This window comes from Microcaecilia unicolor, chromosome 7 (assembly GCF_901765095.1).
Source record: "Microcaecilia unicolor chromosome 7, aMicUni1.1, whole genome shotgun sequence".
In the NCBI taxonomy this organism is placed as follows: Eukaryota; Metazoa; Chordata; class Amphibia; order Gymnophiona; family Siphonopidae; genus Microcaecilia; species Microcaecilia unicolor.
In genome coordinates, this window is record NC_044037.1 from 121,816,267 (window position 1) to 121,835,357 (window position 19,091).

At 46.8% G+C, this 19,091-nt stretch overlaps 1 protein-coding gene across 3 annotated transcripts in view; it reads right to left on the minus strand.

The window, feature by feature from the left end:
* HCFC1R1 (host cell factor C1 regulator 1) overlaps positions 1 to 18,405 on the minus strand; it is a 65,398-nt gene extending 46,993 nt beyond the window's left edge. Inside the window, exons 1-3 of one of the 3 annotated variants that reach the window (XM_030209524.1) lie at positions 18,330 to 18,405; positions 4,714 to 5,076; positions 2,082 to 2,144 (exon numbers count right to left, since the gene is read on the minus strand). In XM_030209524.1, the coding sequence (XP_030065384.1) occupies positions 2,082 to 2,144; positions 4,714 to 5,027 (377 nt within the window). In that variant the 5' untranslated portion in view covers positions 5,028 to 5,076; positions 18,330 to 18,405. Of the gene's footprint in view, positions 1 to 2,081; positions 2,145 to 4,713; positions 5,077 to 18,169 lie in introns of all 3 variants that reach the window. The other 2 variants (XM_030209522.1, XM_030209523.1) reach the window with 2 other exon arrangements.
* Positions 18,406 to 19,091: the final 686 nt, after the last annotated feature.

Below are 19,091 nucleotides of genomic sequence, written 5' to 3' on the forward strand. Positions count from 1 at the left end.
TCCTTTCCATTTATTTCTTTACTTTCCTCCTTTCTTCTTCATTTCTTGCTCTATATCCATTTCCAGCAATTTCTTCTCTCTCCCTGGGTCCTGTCCTCCCATCCATGTCCATCCTTGTCCCTCTCTGCCCTTCCCTCCTCCATCCATAGCCAGCAATCCTCCTCTCTCCCCTCCCCTCCATTTCCAGCAATTTGTCCTCTCCTTGGGCCCCCATGTCCATCCTTGTCCCTCTCTGCCCTTCCCTCCTCCATCCATAGCCAACAATCCTCCTCCCCTCCCCTCCACTTCCAGCAATTTGTCCTCTCCTTGGGCCCCTATGTCCATCCTTGTCCCTCTCTGCCCTTCCCTCCTCCATCCATAGCCAGCAATCCTCCTCTTTCCCCTCCCCTCCATTTCCAGCAATTTGTCCTCTCCTTGGGCCCCCATGTCCATCCTTGTCCCTCTCTGCCCTTCCCTCCTCCATCCATAGCCAGCAATCCTCCTCTTTCCCCTCCCCTCCATTTCCAGCAAATTGTCCTCTCCCTGGGCCCCCTTGTCCATCCTTGTCCCTCTCTGCCCTTCCCTCCTCCATCCATAGCCAGCAATCCTCCTCTCTCTCCCCTCCCCTCCATTTCCAGCAAATTGTCCTCTCCCTTCACGCGATTCGCGAACCGCTTAGCACTGCTTAAAAAAAAAATTACACGTCAGCAGGAACAGGCTGCTTCAGCCAATCCCAGGTACCTTCCTTCAGCGTGTTCCGCCCCTGAGGGCTGAAGGAAGGCTCCTGGGATTGGCTGAAGCAGCCTGTTCCTGCTGACGTGTAAAAATTTTTTTAAAGCAGTGCTAAGCGGCAGCGCGGTTCGCGAATCGCGTGAAGTGGGGGGGGGGGGCGACTACGCGACGGCAACGAAGAGGAGAAACAAGAGAAGTGCTGCATGTGTCGGTAAGCTGCCCAAAGGCACAAGGGACGCCGTCGACACTGCCAGGTGGGGACCGGAGCCGGTTTTAAAGGTCATGGTTGGGCTGGGGAGGCTTAGCCTCCCCAAGCCTCTTATACGGGGCGCCTATGCCTCTCTGCTCTTTCCTCCGCGCCCTGGGGCCTTTAAATCTTTTACTTCCGGTCGCAGCAGCGTCAGTGAAAGCGGAGCGCTGCCGACGTCTCCCTTCCCTTCCCACTCTTGGTTCCCTCAGTGTCCGCCTTCTTCTCGCCTTCTTCTGACGTCAGAAGAAGGCGGGACACTGAGGGAACCAATGAGTGCAAGGGAAGGGAGACGTCGGCAGCGCTTTCACTGATGCTGCTGCGACCAGGTAAAAGATTTAAAGGCCTCGGCGGCGCGGGGCGAGAGTAAGCACTGCGGCGGCGCCCTCCAGAGGTGGGCGCCCCCCTGCGGCGCTTACCCCGCTTACCGCATCGGCACGGCCCTGCAATTGTGGATGACAATTAATGTGAAAAGACAAATTAGCACAAAATGAAAACATGAAATGATTGTGTGTGTGCGTATTTATGTCAGAACCTAGGTGGAACACACCATTCTTTTTTTTTTCACCTGTTGCTGTAATGTTTGCTGTTTTTAGCTTAGTATCGAATGTGCCTTGGTCATTCATTCCACTGTCTCTCTCGACTCGAGTTTACCTGATTTTCAAATAACACTGTGTATGCCTGCCATTCTGCTAGTGGGTGGGGACTGGGGGGGGGGGAGGAGGAGGGAAGAGCTATCAATGATGCCTGTTTATATGCGCCATGGTTGGTATAAGGGGTGTGGCTAACATGGGTATGGCTATCATAGGGGCGGAGTCATATGTAGTGGCCCCGCCCATGAGTACCGGTACCTTTTTTTCCTACAAAAAAGCACTGACTACAGACTACATCATATCCAGTCTATAGTCACATTAAAGGATCCTCAGGTGATTTGTCAATTCCCAGGTCTGCAATCATACAGACAGGGGGTCTTTAGGTAACCTAATAGACCTCAGGCCTGCACATAAGAAAAGGAATCCTCAGAAGGTCTGAAAGATGTTAACTCTGTAGTCCCAGAAACAGGACTCTCAGAAGAGCTGTCAAATCCCACTGGCACAATGATTAGCATTCATGCAATACTCACTCCTCCTTCTCTAGCCTTCTCTTAAATGCCATCACTGGAGGTGATTCTAGGCTGCTGGAAGAGCTGCAAAATACAGAAGCCATTAGTGTCTGCTCTAGATCAGTGGTTCTCAACCTGATCTTCAGAACACATACCACCACTCAAGGTTTTCAGGATATCCACAATGAGTATGCATGAGAGATAGAGATTTGCATACAATGAAGGTAGTCCATGCAGATTCACTGTGGATATCCTGTAAACCTGACTGGCTGGTGTGTCCCAAGGACTGGGTTGAAAATACCTGCTCTCGAGTCATAAAAACCTTTGTGCATACTTTAGTCAAATAAAATGCATATATACGTATAAAAACATATTTACACTTACTCTTGTATCTTCTCCTAAAGGGCATCTCCCCATCTAGTTCATCCCTTAGATAAAACTTACCAACACTCACTCCCCCTAGATGGCATTGTTCACTCTCAGCACTTATTCCCCTATGTTCCCCAGAAGATACTCTTCTGCAGGAGCGTAGCCAGACACCTAATTCTGGGCAGGCCTGAGGCCAAAGTGGGTGGGTGTGAGAGCCCCACCCTCATCTGACATCTCTCCCTCCCCCCCCCCCAAGATAATAGGGGTTTCTCTTACCTCCACTCCCCCAAAACCATCCCCCCTAGTACCTTTTAAGTCCTTTAGGGCCAGATGCACTAAACTTAACGAGCAAGTAGTAAACCCTGGCATGCACTAAATACTTTTTTCCGACGACGGTAGCAGCTAACGAAAACGGAATGCAGATGAGCAAATTGTGTAGAAACCCCTATTGTAATGAGATGCCTTAACGCTGGAAAATCTAACGAAAGGTCTGTACCTCTCGTTGGGGCTGCGCAGGATTGGAAAACTTCATAAAATGTTAAAAAAAAAAAAAAATGGGGGGGGGGGGGGGGGGGGAAGAACGGCCAAGTCCTCATCATGGATGGCCATTATGGGAGTGCTCCACCTGAAAAACAGCCCAAGTGCTCGTCAGGAGTGTCCTTTATGGACGTTCTTCACTATATTAAAAAAAAAAAAAAAAAAAAATCAAACAGGCTCCGATGCTGCTTCACTGTGCTTCACTCAGCTGAGAGACCGGATTGGCTCAGAGACTTCCGGGTCTCTCAGCTGAGTGAAGCACAGTCAAAAAGGAAGTTTTTATTATTGAATGGACGTCTTTTTTGAAGCGGAGCTTAATAAAGCTTCGCTTCAAAAAAAAAAAAGAAAAGACGTCCATTCAATAATAAAAACTTCCTTTTTGGCCGTCTTTTAGAGAATAACCTGCAGCAGTTCCTACTCACATTCAGCAAGAGGGTTTTCCGTGCAGGCAGCAGCAGCATGATTCTGCTCACACCTCACAGAAGGGTTTTGTTTCCAGACAGCAACCCTGCTCTGCTTTGCCCACTAGCACATGGACAAGAACATGAACAAGAGGAGGAAGCCAGACACACACACACAGCTTCCGCTCCCTCCCTCCTCCCGAGGTGGTCCCAAACCCAGACCAGTCAAGTCCCAGATGTAAGACTGCTGCCGAATTGCTAAACGTGCCTGCTCCTAATTGGACATTTGCTTGTGGCTTTCTTGGGAGTTGGGAGGGACTCTTTTCTTTGTAGCGTGCCTTTGTGTTAAACAAGGAGATTTAATAGACAGGAGCCATGTCAAAATGTTGAAACCAATTAGGTTTGTCTCAGTTTCCCCGTTACCAGCGCTGCCGTCATCGCCATACTCGCAAAACAAAGCAAGCCAACCTAAGAGGTGCTGCATCCACATGCCGACGGAATAACATTTCATAGGTAGAGCAGTAATTTGTTATAAATTGTAATCATTGTGTCATTTGGAGGGGCTAGTTATAGGGACACCCTAGCACGTGTTATATTCATGCAGAGATTTTTCTCTCCTTGTAAAGGGCCACTAAAACAGACATCATGTTATAAGAATCAGCTGCTCAACGTTCTTGGCATGCGCAGAGCGGCCAACATAACGCTTGGCTGCTCTGCGTATGCTTCACCAGCCAACTGGCCGACTGTTTACCGATGGAACAGAGAATGCAAGTGAGCTACAATGAGTAGCTCATTTGCATTCCTATTCTTTGTTGCATGCCCTTCCCTTACCGATTCGCTAAGGGAATCGGTAAGGGAAGGGCTCTAACGTTTTGGGTTTTTTTAGTGCATCTGGGTCTTAGTTCTTTGCCAGCAGCGAGCAGTGACTCATACCTGCTGCTTGCGCTGCACCCAAGTCTTCCCTGTGATGGAACTTTCTGTTCACAGGACCAAGAAATCATCAGGAAGAAAGCTCAGGGCCGGCACAAGCAGCAGATATGAGCCACTGCTCACTGCTGGTGAAAAACTAAAAGGTCTTAAAAGGTCCTGGGGGGTTGAAGGAATGGAGGTAAGAGACCTGCAATTGTCTGGGTGGGAGGAGAGAAATGCTGGAAGGGCTTGGGGATTCCTGCCAGCTACATCACACAGCTGTGCTGCAGTTGGGTGGGCCTGAACCCAAAGTGGGGGACCCAGCCCACCTGTGGCTACACCACTGCTTCTCTGCCCCATTCTTACCTCCTCTACCCCTGCCCCCACACACAAACTTTGTTAGACACTCTCCTTGCTTATATTACATCACAACTCACCAAAGTGATAATCCCTTGAAGCTCTGCACTCCTTGGCTTCTCCCTATCCACGGCATCTCAGATGGCACTTCCTGTCTCCATTTTGTAGGTGAGGAGCCCCAGCATTGGAAGCCTGGGCACAACTTAGGGTAGGGAGCAGGGTAGATACTAGAACCATTTTGAACAAACGCCTGAAATTGCTGCCCATGAAATTCTAGGTTTGGCTGCCAGTACTCTGGTACAGTGTGGTGGCCATTCATTCTTCTAATTGGCGAGATCCTCATGGGACATGCCTGAAAAGTAGTTGCTGGCTTCTGACTGTTGGGTATTTCCATCTGGCCTTCCCAGGCTACATAAAGTCACATGTTAAGGCCATGCTGTCACCTTAAAAAATACAAACAGAAAGAATTTGTGGCTCTGGTAACACTGAATGAAAAAAAGGTTAGCTTACAATTTTGGTGCATCCTTAAAACTTAGTAACCTTATTAATACAAGCATTAAAAAAACTCAGAACCCTGGAAAGAACGCTGAATTTAACCCACTAAACAAGGAAACAAGGGTAAGGGACCTCAGATTTAGTGCAGAAGCAGGCAAATCAATTGGGAAATATGAAAATAGTGTGGGGATACAGAGGGGAAAAATAGGTTCTTACCTTGATAATTCTTTCCTTTAGTCACAGCAGATGAATCCATTAACCGATGGGTTGTATCCGCCTACCAGCAGGTGGAAATAAGAGAACACTGAAAGCACTTGGTGTTCCAGGACGCCCAACCCCCTCCGCCTTCAGTATATGAAATTTCCAATGCAGAGTGAATAAAAAAGGCAATATAAACAAACTTTCCTCACAGAGAACAAACGCCCCAGAACCTGGGCAATAACCAAAGGAGGGATGTTATCAACCTACTGCAATAAAAACAGCATGTAGTAACACTGATAGCTTGTCTTCAAGTACTCCTGATGAGGCACGTCTGAATGCAACATCTGTACAAAAATTAAAGTCAGTCAGGGAGGGCTCATGGATTCATCTGCTGTGACTAAAGGAAAGAAAATTATCAAGGTAAGAACCTAATTTTCCCTTCCTTGTCATCAACGGCAGATGAATCCATTAACTGATGGGATGTACCAAAGCACTCCCAAAATAAGGTGGGAACAGGCAACTCTGCGAGCAAGCACTTGCGCTCCAAAATGCGCATCCTGCCGCGCTGCCACATCCAGCCTGTAATGCCACACGAAAAAGACAGCTGAGAAGCCCAGGAAGCCGCACGACAGATCTCCTGAAGAGAAAAAACAAACAACCGTTTCAGCCCACGAAGAGGACATTGCCCTTGTAGTGTGTGCTTTAAACGCTTCAGGCAGCGACCGTCCTGAAAGCAGATAAGCAGAAAAAAATGAGTTCCTTAAGCCATCAGGCTATAGTGGCCTTAGACTCTGGAAACCCCCGTCGGGGACCTGCCAACAGAACAAATAAATGATCAGAATTCCTAAACTCATTTGACATCTGCAGATACTGCCACAGAGCCCTGCGGACATCCAAAAGGCGCAATTGCCCAAAGGAGTCCGGAAACTCCTCAGAGAAGGAAGGAAGAAAGATGGGTTGGTTGAGGTGAAAAGCTGAAACCTCCTTAGGCAGAAAAGAAGTCACCGTACGAACAGTTACCCCAGATTCCGAGAACTGCGGAAAAGGATCCCGACAGGAAAGAGCCTGAAGCTCAGACACTCTTCTAGCCGACGTCATTGCCACTAAAAAAAAACAAAAACAAAAAAAAACTGGTCTTGAGAGAGTCACATCCTTCTCAGAAGCCCGTTTAAGAGGCTCAAATGGAGATCGCTGGAGCGCCTCAACACAAGCCCCAGGTTCCAAACCAGACAAGGCGACCGCAAAAGGAGGACGGAGACAAAGCGCGCCTCTGAGAAAACAGAGAATATCCGGACAAGGGACAATCCGGAGACTTTCCTCTGGAAGCAGGCCAACGCTGCCACTTGAACTCGAAGGGAATTGTAGGCCAGGCCCTTTGTAGCCTGTCCTGCAAAAAGTCCAGCAAGAGCGAGACTGTGTTGCCAGAGTTGGCAAGATAGACTTTGCCGTACACCACACCTCAAAAGTGCGCCAGATTCAAGCACAAGTCTCAGAGGTAGACCGCATGCAAGCCTGCAAGATCATGGCAATAACCTTATTAGAATAGCCCTTGTCCCTCAATTGTGCCCTCTCAAGAGCCAGGCCGTAAGACCAAAGCGGCAAGGATCTTCCATAGTCACCGGACCCTGAACTAACAGGTTCGGAACCCGAGGCAAAGGAAGAGGCACGTCCACCAGCATCTGCCAGAGATCCGCGTACCACGGACGCCTTGGCCAATCCGGGGCGATGAGAATCACCAATCCTCGGTGCAGACGAATCTGAAGTAGAACTTGCCCTATCAAGGGCCAAGAAGGGAACACATAAAGGAGGCCAGAGGGCCAAGGTTGAACCAGAGCATCCAACCCCGCCGAGCGAGGATCTCTCCTTCTGCTGAAGAAGCGAGGGACTTTGGCGTTTACACTTGATGCCATGAGATCCAAGCCTGGAGTCCCCCATTTGGCACAAATCTGAAGAAAAACTTCGTCTGCCAGTTCCTGTTCCGCCGGGTCAATTTGATGTCTGCTGAGGAAATCGGCTTGCATGTTGCTCTGACCGGATATGTGAACCATGGACAGCAGCTCTAGGTGGCGCTCGGCCCAGTCGCAAATCTGAGACGCCTCCGCAGCCAGGGCACTGCATTGAGTGCCGCCCTGGCGACTGATGTAGGCCACTGCTGTCGTGTTCTCCAAACAGAACTCTGACAGGGAGACCCTTCAGCGTCCTGTGGAAGGCCAGAAGAACCTGAAACATCGCTCTCAGTTCCAAGCGATTGATGGACCATCCTGCTTCCACGGTGGACCACAGACCCTGAGCATAGCATCCCCGGCAATGAGCTCCCCAGCCCTAAAGGCTGGTATCCGTTAATCACCAGACACCAAAAAGGAAGAGCCAGTGGCATCTCCTGCCGCAGCCTGCTGTCGGAAAACCACCAATCCAAACTGCGCAGGGCCGCAGGAAGCCACCATAGTCTGCGTTGGTATTCCTGGGAAATCAGAGACCATTGCTGAAGCAGAGCAAGCTACAGCGGTCTCATGTGAGCTCTCACCCAGGGAACCACCTCTTATGGTGGCCGTCGTCGATTCCAGGAGCTGAACAAAGTCCCAAGCTCGAGGGCGAGGCATCCACAGGAGCAGGCGGGCCTGATTCTGAAGCTTGAGCCGCCTGCTGTGGGGAAGAAAAACGAACCCCGAAGCCGTGTCAAACCGGACCCCCAAATACTCGAGAGACTGAGAGGAGGTCAGGTGACCTTTGGGCATATTGACTACCCAGCCCAGAGTCTGAACAACTGTAACAACTCTGGCAAGTCGACTCTCGTCTGCCGAATCCGCTTAGCCGAAGCTCTGATCAGATCATAAAGGGCATCAGCCAAAAAAGACAGGGCAGACTCCCTACGCGGGCCGACCTCAGCGAGGGAACCCGCTCCATCAGTGGGCTGTTCAACTGCCTGCTGCAACCAGGAAAGGCAGGCCCAGACTACATAGGAACTGCAAATAGCCGCCTGTAAGGAGAGGCCCGAGATATCAAAGGACCGCTTCAGCACGGATTCCAGCCGCCGGTCCTGCATATCTTTCAATGCAATCCCTCCCTCCACCGGGAGAGTAATCTTTTTAGTCACAACCGTGACTAAAGCATCCACTTTAGGCATCCCAAAGAGGGGGTAAAGGCGACACATAGCCCTGGCCACCTTCAAGGGACCCTCAGGGTCAGACCATTGAGCTGAAGTAAACTCTTGGATGGAAGCATGCACGGGAAAAGCCCAAGAAGGCTTCTTAGTGCTAGCCATCCTAGGATTAATAGAAGAGGCAGCGCCCTCGTCAGGATCTTGAATACAAAGGGCCTGTAAGGCATCAGAAATGAGAGCTGGCATCTCATCGCGGTGGAAAATCTGAACCGCTTTAGAGTCATCCAACACCTGTGGCAAGCAGCCACCCTCATCTGGATCATCCGTCCGTGAGGGCCTGCCAGACCCCTCAGACTCACCGAAACTAGACCATGGGGGAGAACAGAGGGTCCCCCTCAGATGGGGTATTCACTCATCTACGCTTAGCGTCAGCCAAAAGCTCGGGGGAAGAAATAAAGTCTCCAGCAGACGCTGGGCTATAAAGAACCGGAGGCAACCCAGACCGACAGGAATTGTCAGGAGCCTCAGGCAGTGTTCTTTTTAACATAAAAGCCTTATGCATCAGCAGCACAAATTCAGGGCAGAAAAACTCACCCTGTACATCCACGCCCACATTGGGGGAAGCGGAGACAAAAGCGCCTCTAGAAACTTCGAAACGAGGCGTCCCCCTGCACTCAGATCCCTCCTCAACCGAGAGGGTCGAGTCACGCAGTGCTTCCAAGATGGCGGCCGCTGCCAACTCCGGTGGGCGGGAAGAATCACCGCCCGCCATGCTCGTACCAGCATTAGCATCTAGGCAGCATGAGCTGCAAAGCCCCGCTGCTGATCTGCGTTTCCCACAGTGGGAGCAGCGCTTAACCCCCTCAGCAGCCATCAAACACAGAAAACAAAATGGCACCTTCGCGCCAAAACTTACCCTGCACAGAGCGTTGTCAGCGGGAACCTCCCCGGAGGTACCACTCTCACCTCAGGAGACCGAGTCAAACGAGCTGCGGTCAAGCTGCACCGAACCAGGAGCTCTGGAGAAAGTCTCAGATTTTTTTTTTTTTTTTTTTACAGTGAGGAGTTAGAGGCAGGCAACCACAGAGGAACTCCAGGAGGAGGGGGAATGGGGTAAGGCAGGGACAGAGAAAAACAAGTATGCCTGTAAAGTGGGCACCACCAGCCACAACACCCCCTGCTCTACTGGCAAAACACAGGAGCCACCCCAGGCAGAAATCCAGGAGCTGAGAAGCAACGTCCACACCTGCTGGGAGATAGAGATATACTGAAGGCAGAGGGGGTTGGGGGTCCTGGAACACCATGTGCTTTCAGTGTTCTCTATCTCCACCTGCTGGTAGGCGGATACAACCCATCAGTTAATGGATGCATCTGCTGTTGATGACAAGGAACAGGTATTAATAATAAATAGCTAAGGCCACTGTGCAGTTAGCTCAGGGCTCTGAAATGGATGCTTACAGTAATCCCTAATGAATAACAGTAAATATAGCTAATTGCTCTGGAGCAGGTGAAGATATCAGCTCATTAGGGCCAAATCACTAAACATCAGACCCTGTATTAAGTGCCACTGGCTTAATTTAAAAGAACTCCCAAGCATATCTTGATGTTTTACCTGTATATATGCAAAAAAAAAAAAAAAAAAAAGAAACCTCAAAAGAAATTGGTTCCACAAGACAAAATTGTGTGTCTATGTAAAAGTTTTATAAAGTCCAGCTTGTAAACAATGATGCTCTCAAAATCAAGAGAAGGTCCAACAGATAAAATAAGGACTCAACAGGGTGCTATATTTCAGTGGAAATGCCTGCATCAGTCAACAATATCTGAATGAATTTAACAAGCCAGCTCAAGCAGATGTTAATGTTATCATATTTGAAAAGTATTACATATATACATAATTTTGCCTTATGAAACCCTTTTCTTTGAAGTTTCTTCTTTTTTGGCATTCACCCTACACATTTTGTACATTTGGATATTCTCATAGGGGAATAATTGTTCTTTTTTTGTTGCTTTTGCATATTACATCCTCCAGAAGGCAGATATGTTTGGCACAATGCAAGTACTAAGATGAGCACTTCGCAATCCTACCCAATACACCCTGATTTACAAGTGTGGTTCGTTCACGTTATGGTATGCACAAAGCAACTTGTTTGGAGACACTGCCTTAGATATATAATAAAAGAAAGGCAAATAAAATAGAAGAAAAAAAGAATCTAAAAAATGAGCAGAAGCTAGAATTAAGATGGCAGGAAAAAAGTGTGCAATACAGAAAGGTTAAAATAGCACAGAGCAATTTTGTGTTATTTCAAAACTGTCACTCAATTCTGGCTCTAATGTGGTGGTGGTGGGGGGGGGGGGGATTCCAGACATTTAGAGGTAAAGGGCACAATAACTTCTCAAAGACAAGTTTTGCCTACTTGTCTCTTCTTTATTCATTTGTTCTAACGAGGTCCGCCTCTTAGCAATCATTTGGTTAACACTTTAGCTCCTCCAGCCCTACCCCCATTCCAATCCACTGTTGATGCCCTCTCCTTCCCTGCCACCTATTGTGGCTTTCTTTTTCCCAGCATTCCGCAGATGCGGCCTATCCCCACCACCTCTCCATTTCTTGCATTCTCTTATATGACAAGCCTCACAAGCTTCGGTACTAGGCCGCAGTTCTTTGGTTTCTAATGGAGGTTCATTCTTGCAGCAGAAATGGTGCAGACTCTAAGCAAAGCTTAAGTCAAACGAGTAGCAGCCAAGGAAGAGCATGAACATTGATGGGGCAGGAAGTACATTGAAAAGGAGGAAAGAAAAATACAGAACATTAGAATAGCCATACTGGTTCAGACCAATGGTCCATCTAGCCCAGTATCCTGCTTCCAACAGTGGCCAATCCAGGTCACAAGTACTGGCAGAAACCCGATTAGTAGCACCATTCCATGCTACCAATCCCGGAGCAAGCACTGGCTTCCCCATGTCCTTCTCAATAACAGACTATATGCTTTTCCAAACCTTTTTTTTTTTTTAAAGCCAGATAAGTTAATGGCTGTTACCACATCCTCTGGCAGCAAGTTCCAGAGCTTAACTATTCTGAGTGAAAAAAATATTTCCTCTTATTTGTTTTTAAACTATTTCCATGTAATTTCATCATGTCCCCTGGTCTTTGTACTTTTTGAAAGAGTAAAAAAGCAATTCACTTTTACCCATTCTACACCACTCAGTATTTTATAGCCCTCAATCATATCCCCCCTCAGCCGTCTCTTTTCCAAGCTGAAGAGCCCTAACCTCTTTAGCCTTGCCTCATATGGGAGGAGTTGCATCCCCTTTATCATTTTGGTCGGTCTTCTTTGAACCTTTTCTAATTCTGCTACATCTTTCTTGAGATACGGCAACCATAACTGAAGGCAATACTCAGAACAACAAACGCCTTCAGAAAATGGAAGAAGGAACCGTCTGAAAACAACAAGAAGAAGCATAAGGAGTGTCAAAGTGTCAGGTTCTCAGGTTCAGAGCCCGCGGGGCCAGGCTCTGGATCAAACGTGAGCCCTTGGGCTGCTGACGAGGAGCGACAGCAACAGGCAAAACCCACCAACCAACGCTGGCCAAGCACACCGGCACCAGCAGGGACTGCAGGCACCGCCCAGCAAGCCGGAACACACGGACTGGAATCCCCCGGACTGGAGGACACAGTCCGGAACACTGGACGGGAACACACCGGACTGGAACACACACTGGACTGGTCTGTACAGCTTCACCTGCACTGAGCCACTGCCCCCCAAGGGTTGAGCCCCTGGGTTCGAGTGGCCGGCAGGACTTACCGGAAACCGGATGACACAGGGACCAGGACTAGAACAAGCTTGAAACTGAAGTGCTCCTAAATCCTAAACTGGCAAAAAAGTGTTCCTAAGCCCTACACTAACAGCAGTGCTTCTAACAGAAACTAAACAGGGGTGCCCCTACGCCCTACACTAACAGAAGTGCAGGGAAGCCACAAGGGAAAAGCAAGGAAGAAAAAAAACACAAGAACTAGCAAAGGTGCTTCCTAAGCACCAAGCTACAGCTGTGCCCCATAGCACTAAACCCACAGAAGTGCTTCTAACAGACACTAACAGGGGTGCCCCTACGCCCTACACTAACAGGAGTGCAGGGAAGCCACAAGGGAACAAGCAGGAAAGCCAAATACACAAACAACTAAGGTGCTTCCTAAGCACTAAACTAACAAGGGTGCTCCAAGCACCAAACTCCAGCACTACACTACCAGAAGTGCTTCTCACCGTAACAGGGAAAGCAGGAGAGCCAAACACGTACAAGTCACAAGTGCACACTGCACTAACACTGACCTTAGCAAAAGCAAGCAGGGAAACTAGACACAGTCAGAAGTGCACACTGCACCACCCTACCTAAAGCAAACGTTGCAAAGGCCCTGAAGGGAAGAACACCACTGCCTTATCAAGGCCCTCCCTGATGATGTCACACTCCCTAGACCCAGGCAGACAGCACACTGAAACCCAGAGAGGCCCAGCCCACACCAATGCAGCACTGTGAAGCACTTGAAGCCAGTACACCCAAAGAGAGGTAGAGCTAACTCAGTCCACACACACAGCTCTAGTAAACAATTAGAGTCATGCTGCTAGAAGCTGCCAGCATAGAGAGAGAGAGCTAGCTCAGAAAGGACAGACAAAAGAAACAGAAGCCAGCTAAGAAGCTGACCCCCAGGAAAAAGGTAAGTTTGAGAGGGGTTCTGACCACGATCATAACACAAAGCAAATGCAAGGTGCAGATAAAGAAGGCCAAGAGGGATTACGAAAAAAAAAAGATAGCATTAGAGGCAAAAAACATAGTAAAAAAAAATTTCGGTATATTAAAAGCAGGAAGCCAGCAAAAGAATCGGTTGGGCCGCTGGATGACCGAGGGGTAAAAGGGGCAATCAAAGAAGACAAAGACGTAGCGGAGAGATTGAATGAATTCTTTGCTTCGGTCTTCACCGAGGAAAAATTTGGGTGGGATACCAGTGTCAGAAATGGTATTTCAAGCGGATGAGTCGGAGAAACTTACTGACTTCACGGTAAACCTGGAGGACATAATGGGACAGTTCAGCAAACTGAAGAGTAGCAAATCTCCTGGACCGGATGGTATTCATCCTAGAGTACTGATGGAACTTAAAAATGAGCTTGCGGAGCTAGTGATATGCAATTTATCCTTAAAATCGAGCTTGGTACCGGAAGATTGGAGGGTTGCCAATGTAACGCCAATTTTCAAAAAAGGTTCCAGGGGAGATTCGGGAACTTATAGTCTGACGTTGGTGCTGGGGAAAATGGTAGAGGCTATTATCAAAAACAAAATTACAGAGCACATCCAAGGACATGGATTACTGAGACCAAGTCAGCACGGCTTTTGTGTGAGGAAATCTTGCCTGACCAATTTACTTCAATTCTTTGAAGGAGTAAACAAACATGTGGACAAAGGGGAGCCGGTTGATATTGTGTATCTGGATTTTCAAAAGGCGTTTGACAAGGTACCTCATGAAAGGCTACAGAGGAAATTGGAGGGTCATGGGATAGGAGGAAATGTCCTATTGTGGATTAAAAACTGCTTGAAGGATAGGAAACAGAGAGTGGGGTTAAATGGGCAGTATTCACAATGGAGAAGGGTAGTTAGTGGGGTTCCTCAGGGGTCTGTGCTAGGACCGCTGCTTTTAATATATTTATAAATGATTTAGAGATGGGAGTAACTAGCGAGGTAATTAAATTTGCTGATTACACAAAGTTATTCAAAGTCGTTAACTCGCGACAGGATTGTGAAAAATTACAAGAGGACCTTACGAGACTGGGCAGCTAAATGGCAGATGACGTTTAATGTGAGCAAGTGCAAGGTGATGCATGTGGGAAAAAACCCCCCCGAATTATAGCTACGTCATGCAAGGTTCCACGTTAGGAGTTACGGACCAAGAAAGAGATCTGGGGTGTGAGGATGTTATAATGCCGTTGTATCACTCCATGGTGTGACCGCACCTTGAGTATTGTGTTCAATTCTGGTCGCCGCATCTCAAGAAAGATATAGTAGAATTGGAAAAGGTGCAGTGAAGGGCGACTAAAATGATAGCGGGGATGGGACGACTTCCCTATGAAGAAAGACTAAGGAGGCTAGGGCTTTTCAGCTTGGAGAAGAAACGGCTGAGGGGAGACATGATAGAGGTATATAAAATAATGAGTGGAATGGAACAGGTGGATGTGAAGCATCTGTTCACGCTTTCCAAAAATACTAGGACTAGGGGGCATGCAATGAAACTACAGTGTAGTAAATTTAAAACAAATCGGAGAAAATGTTTCTTCACCTAACGCATAATTAAACTCTGGAATTTGTTGCCGGAGAACGTGGTGAAGGCGGTTAGCTTAGCAGAGTTTAAAACGGGGTTAGACGGTTTCCTAAAGGACGTCCATAAACCACTACTAAATGGATTTGGGAAAAATCCACAATTCCAGGAATAACATGTATAGAATGTTTGTACGTTTGGGAAGCTTGCCAGGTGCCCTTGGCCTGGATTGGCCGCTGTCGTGGACAGGATGCTGGGCTCGATGGACCCTTGGTCTTTCCCAGTGTGGCATTACTTATGTACTTAAGTGGTTCCAGGAGGGAGGGAAGGAGGAAGGAAGGGAAAAGGAAAAAGAATAAAATTTTGAGCGAGGAGAGAAGCAAAAGCAGGCAGCAGCATCATAGATGTGAGTGAATTGTAGCAATGATGATCATAGCGGTGGGCACGGTTGCCTGATGGTGAAGAGTGTTCAAGCCAAAAAGTAGCCCCAAAATAGTCCAACTGTTAGCTTTTGGTTTATTAAAACTTTCTATACCTCTCTAACTGCAAAGGCAGAGCAGAGCAGTGTACAATCTAAAATGTTCAGAAAAGAAAGGAACTCCATTAATGACAGGAAAAGCGTACATTCACACTAAGTGAGAGTATAGGACGGCAAGATATTAAAATAGAGGTACATTTAACGGTCTCAGCAATCACACACCAGGGAATCTCACAGGGCTCATCAGTCTCTGAAAACCTGCTTAAAAAGCCAAGTATTCAGAGTAACCTTAAAGAACTTAAGCAAGAAGTCACTATAGAGAGAACGGGGTAGTGAATTCCATGTGAGAGGAGAGAGAAAAAAAAAAGAAGGCATTGTGTCTAGTGGTTTCTAACTGAGCGAATTTGGGGCTGGGAAGACCTCTAGCAGGAAAACAGAGTATCAGGAGGCGAAAAAAATAATCAGGGATGCCAACAAACCAACATCATAAAACACCATCATAGTGATAACAAATCCACTTTATTGTGCTATATTCTGTTTAGATATACCAAGTTTAGAAAATAATCCATTTATATAACTATATATAATCTCTTCTATATGTGCAATGACATGTCTATAAGACATCTATTTACATTAAATGTACGAATTATTCTATATAGCAACAAGTATAATTTTGCTGCAAGGCCCAGAACTTTCAAACCATACAACAATGAAAAGTTGCCTCAGATCAGCGATTTGTCTTCCAGTAAGTTATTCCTGCATTCTAGCAGACCTATCACAGAGATCTTAAGGAGTGGGGAGAACAGGTCAAAGACACCAGCAAGAAGCACTGAAAGTTCAACAACAAAGGCAGAAGAGGGAAGGAGGAGTTTGATAATCAGGGCAATGAACAAAGTAAAGGCATCAGAAGTACGGTGAAGAACCCAAGTGTCAAAATGGGAGAGCAGGAGGCACAAAAGTAGCTGAAGTAAGGAGTTTCATTTAGCACTTTCTATCCCGCCTATAGAAATTACATCGAGGCGGCTTACAATCTAAAATTGAAGAATAGAGTTCAAGACAGGACATGATACAGAAGGGGGGGGGGAGCTAGAACTACAATACAGATAGGAAAGGGGGAGGGTTAGAACATCAGGGTAAATGCATTTTCTCTCAGAGTCACAGCAGAACCACAAGGGCCCTAGAACTGGTATAATAGGAAAGGCATCATCTTTCAATAGAAAAAGCGTCCTTAAAAAGAAAGGTTTTCAAGTCTGCTTTGAAATCCCCCCACTCTCCTCCCACGCTTGGAAGGTTGATTATAAAAACAGAAACTGAAGGCAGGAGGGGATGCTTCAAGTAAGAATGCGGCTTTGCCCGGTCTGAGCTACATTTCTGTGAGACAAAGTAATTACAGACCATGATAGGAAATAAGATATGCAACCAAAAGCCCTTTATAGAGAAGAAAGTGAGTATTAAGCAACCCAACACTGACAAGAGAATTGGTAGCGGCAGTAGAGGCAGAATGTGCTGGGAAAAGAAGGCGTGAAATAGTATGAAGTGCAATAGATCATACCTGAACAGGCAGGATGCAATATATTAAGTATTTCCCTATCAGCTTTGAAAAACTGTCTGCCTGTCTCACCTCTGCATTTGTTGTAGATTCAAACAAGTGATGATCTCATCAGCTATATAACTTCACCAAGAGTTGAAAATCCATGACAGCCTCAGCTTTTACTTATGATCTGAAACCACGATTAACCAAATTATTATTAGTAAGACAAATGACCTGGGGTTTTTTGGGGGAAGCTGATGAACCCACTACCATACCAAAAAAAAAAAAATGGGCTGGAGATCCACTCTAAGCAAGGAAAGGACTCTGTGCGACTTCTGTAGCAGTCCACGGCCAGTGCTGCAGACCACACACATAAGCACAGACTTCTCTGCCCACAGTGAAAAAGCAGACACAAAGAAAAAAAATCCCAAGATTAATTTTAAGATAATATTTGTGATAAGCACTATTAGGAAAGTTTCAAGATCCCACAGCAGTTCAGCAGCCTATAAGTGATCAAACAGCAAAACCCCTGCTGGCACTGGTAGCAGGCTGGCACAAGAGACCTGGATGCCTAAGCAAACCCTCAGCCCCCCTCAATTTACTTTCATGCCCCTTATCTCCTCTTCCTTAAGACAGCATGCTCTTAAATTATATATATATATATATATATATATATATATATATATATATATATATATATACATATACACACACACACACACACACTGCACACAAATGAGTACAATTTCTAAAACCCATTTACATTTTTTCCATATAAACATATTTGAAAACTAACCACTCTTCCTGCAAGTAAAAGTGCACATTAATTATTTTTTGGGTGTGTAGTTGTCAGGATCTTATTGTTTTGCTTTGACTGCGGGTGCTGTTTGATGTTCCCTGTTCCCCAGAAGCTGCTTGCTGCCTTAAGCAACTGCCTGGTCTTGCCAGTCCAGCGCTGGCAGCCTCTTAAAAGCAATACCTAGAGAATGTAGAGCCACGAAACCCCAGTGGGCATTTCTCCTGCGAGGACGACAAGAATCAGAAACTGCTTCCTAGCTACTAAATTTAAAAAAAAAAAAAAAGAGGGAGGGATTCATGCTTTCAGCTCCCCCATGCTTCCCTCTCTGGTCAAGTCTCTTCTTTTCGCCCCGTTAAACAGACCGGTGTGAACTTCTGCAGAAGCCTGAATACTACTGCTATAGCTCCCCCAAAATACCACACAGCTTCAATAGCCTTTTGAGCTTGCAGGCAATATATATGAAATTAAATAAAAAAATATTCTTTAACAAACTAGTCTTTCCACGTTTGTAGCGTGTATTTCACAAAAAACCCAAACCTTGCACTTTCCAATACCTGCTTTTATATATACATATAATAAAAACAAATATAAAATCAATTAAATCTGCACATAAAACAAATCTATATATCAAAGATATCCAGCCTTCTTTACTTTTCTTGAGACGTCTAAAGCCACTCTCTCTCGGGAAACGTTTCTATGTATGCAGAAGAGGTGGTTTATCTTGACACCTTGTTCTCTAGCCTCCAAACTCCGGTTCTGATGTAGCTGGCAGTAGTCATCACGTTGACAACACCCACCTGATCGATCACCGAGTACCACAAAGCTCTAAAACGTACAGAAAGAAATAGGTGGTGACGCCAGAGTGAGGCTTGGAATATAGGGAGACTATTGGAGCACCAGAGTGAGGCTTGGAACGCACTGAGAGAGAGGCTATTGGAATACCAGAAAATGAGGCTTGGAATCAGAGAATTGGCCGGAACACCAGGCTACAAAGCCATCCAATTTTGCAGCACTTGTAGTAGGGGATAAGAAGAAAACGAAGTAGTAGCTTCGGAGAGGAAATCAAGGACGACGATGTTTAGCAAGCTGATGGGCGGTCGTGAAATGCAGAAAGGGGAGAAAAGAAAAGAAGAATTCTAGGAAAAGTAAATGGTGAGGAGCAGGAAGATGAGAGGGGATACAAATTACTCTTGCATTTAGAAGGAGCAGGAAGGAAGGGGGAAGAGAAAAACAACTGAAAGGGGAGGAGGAGGAAGGAAGTTGGGGGGGAAGGATGTAAGCAGCAACCCCTGGGCCCTGGGTGGAAGAGAAAGAGTAGTTACTTACCTGTAACAGGTGTTCTCCGAAGACAGCAGGCTGCATATTCTCACAAGTGGGTGACGCCATGTCGGCACTGGAGGATTTTAAAGCAAAATCTCTTTACGGTGTTCCGTCGCGCGAGCGATCGTACTGCGCATGTGCGCACACCTATTCCCGCTCGCTGAGCGGACACGCCCCTCAGTTATATCCAAAAGATGGAGGAGACAACTCCAAAAGGGGAAGGTGGGAGGGTTTGTGAG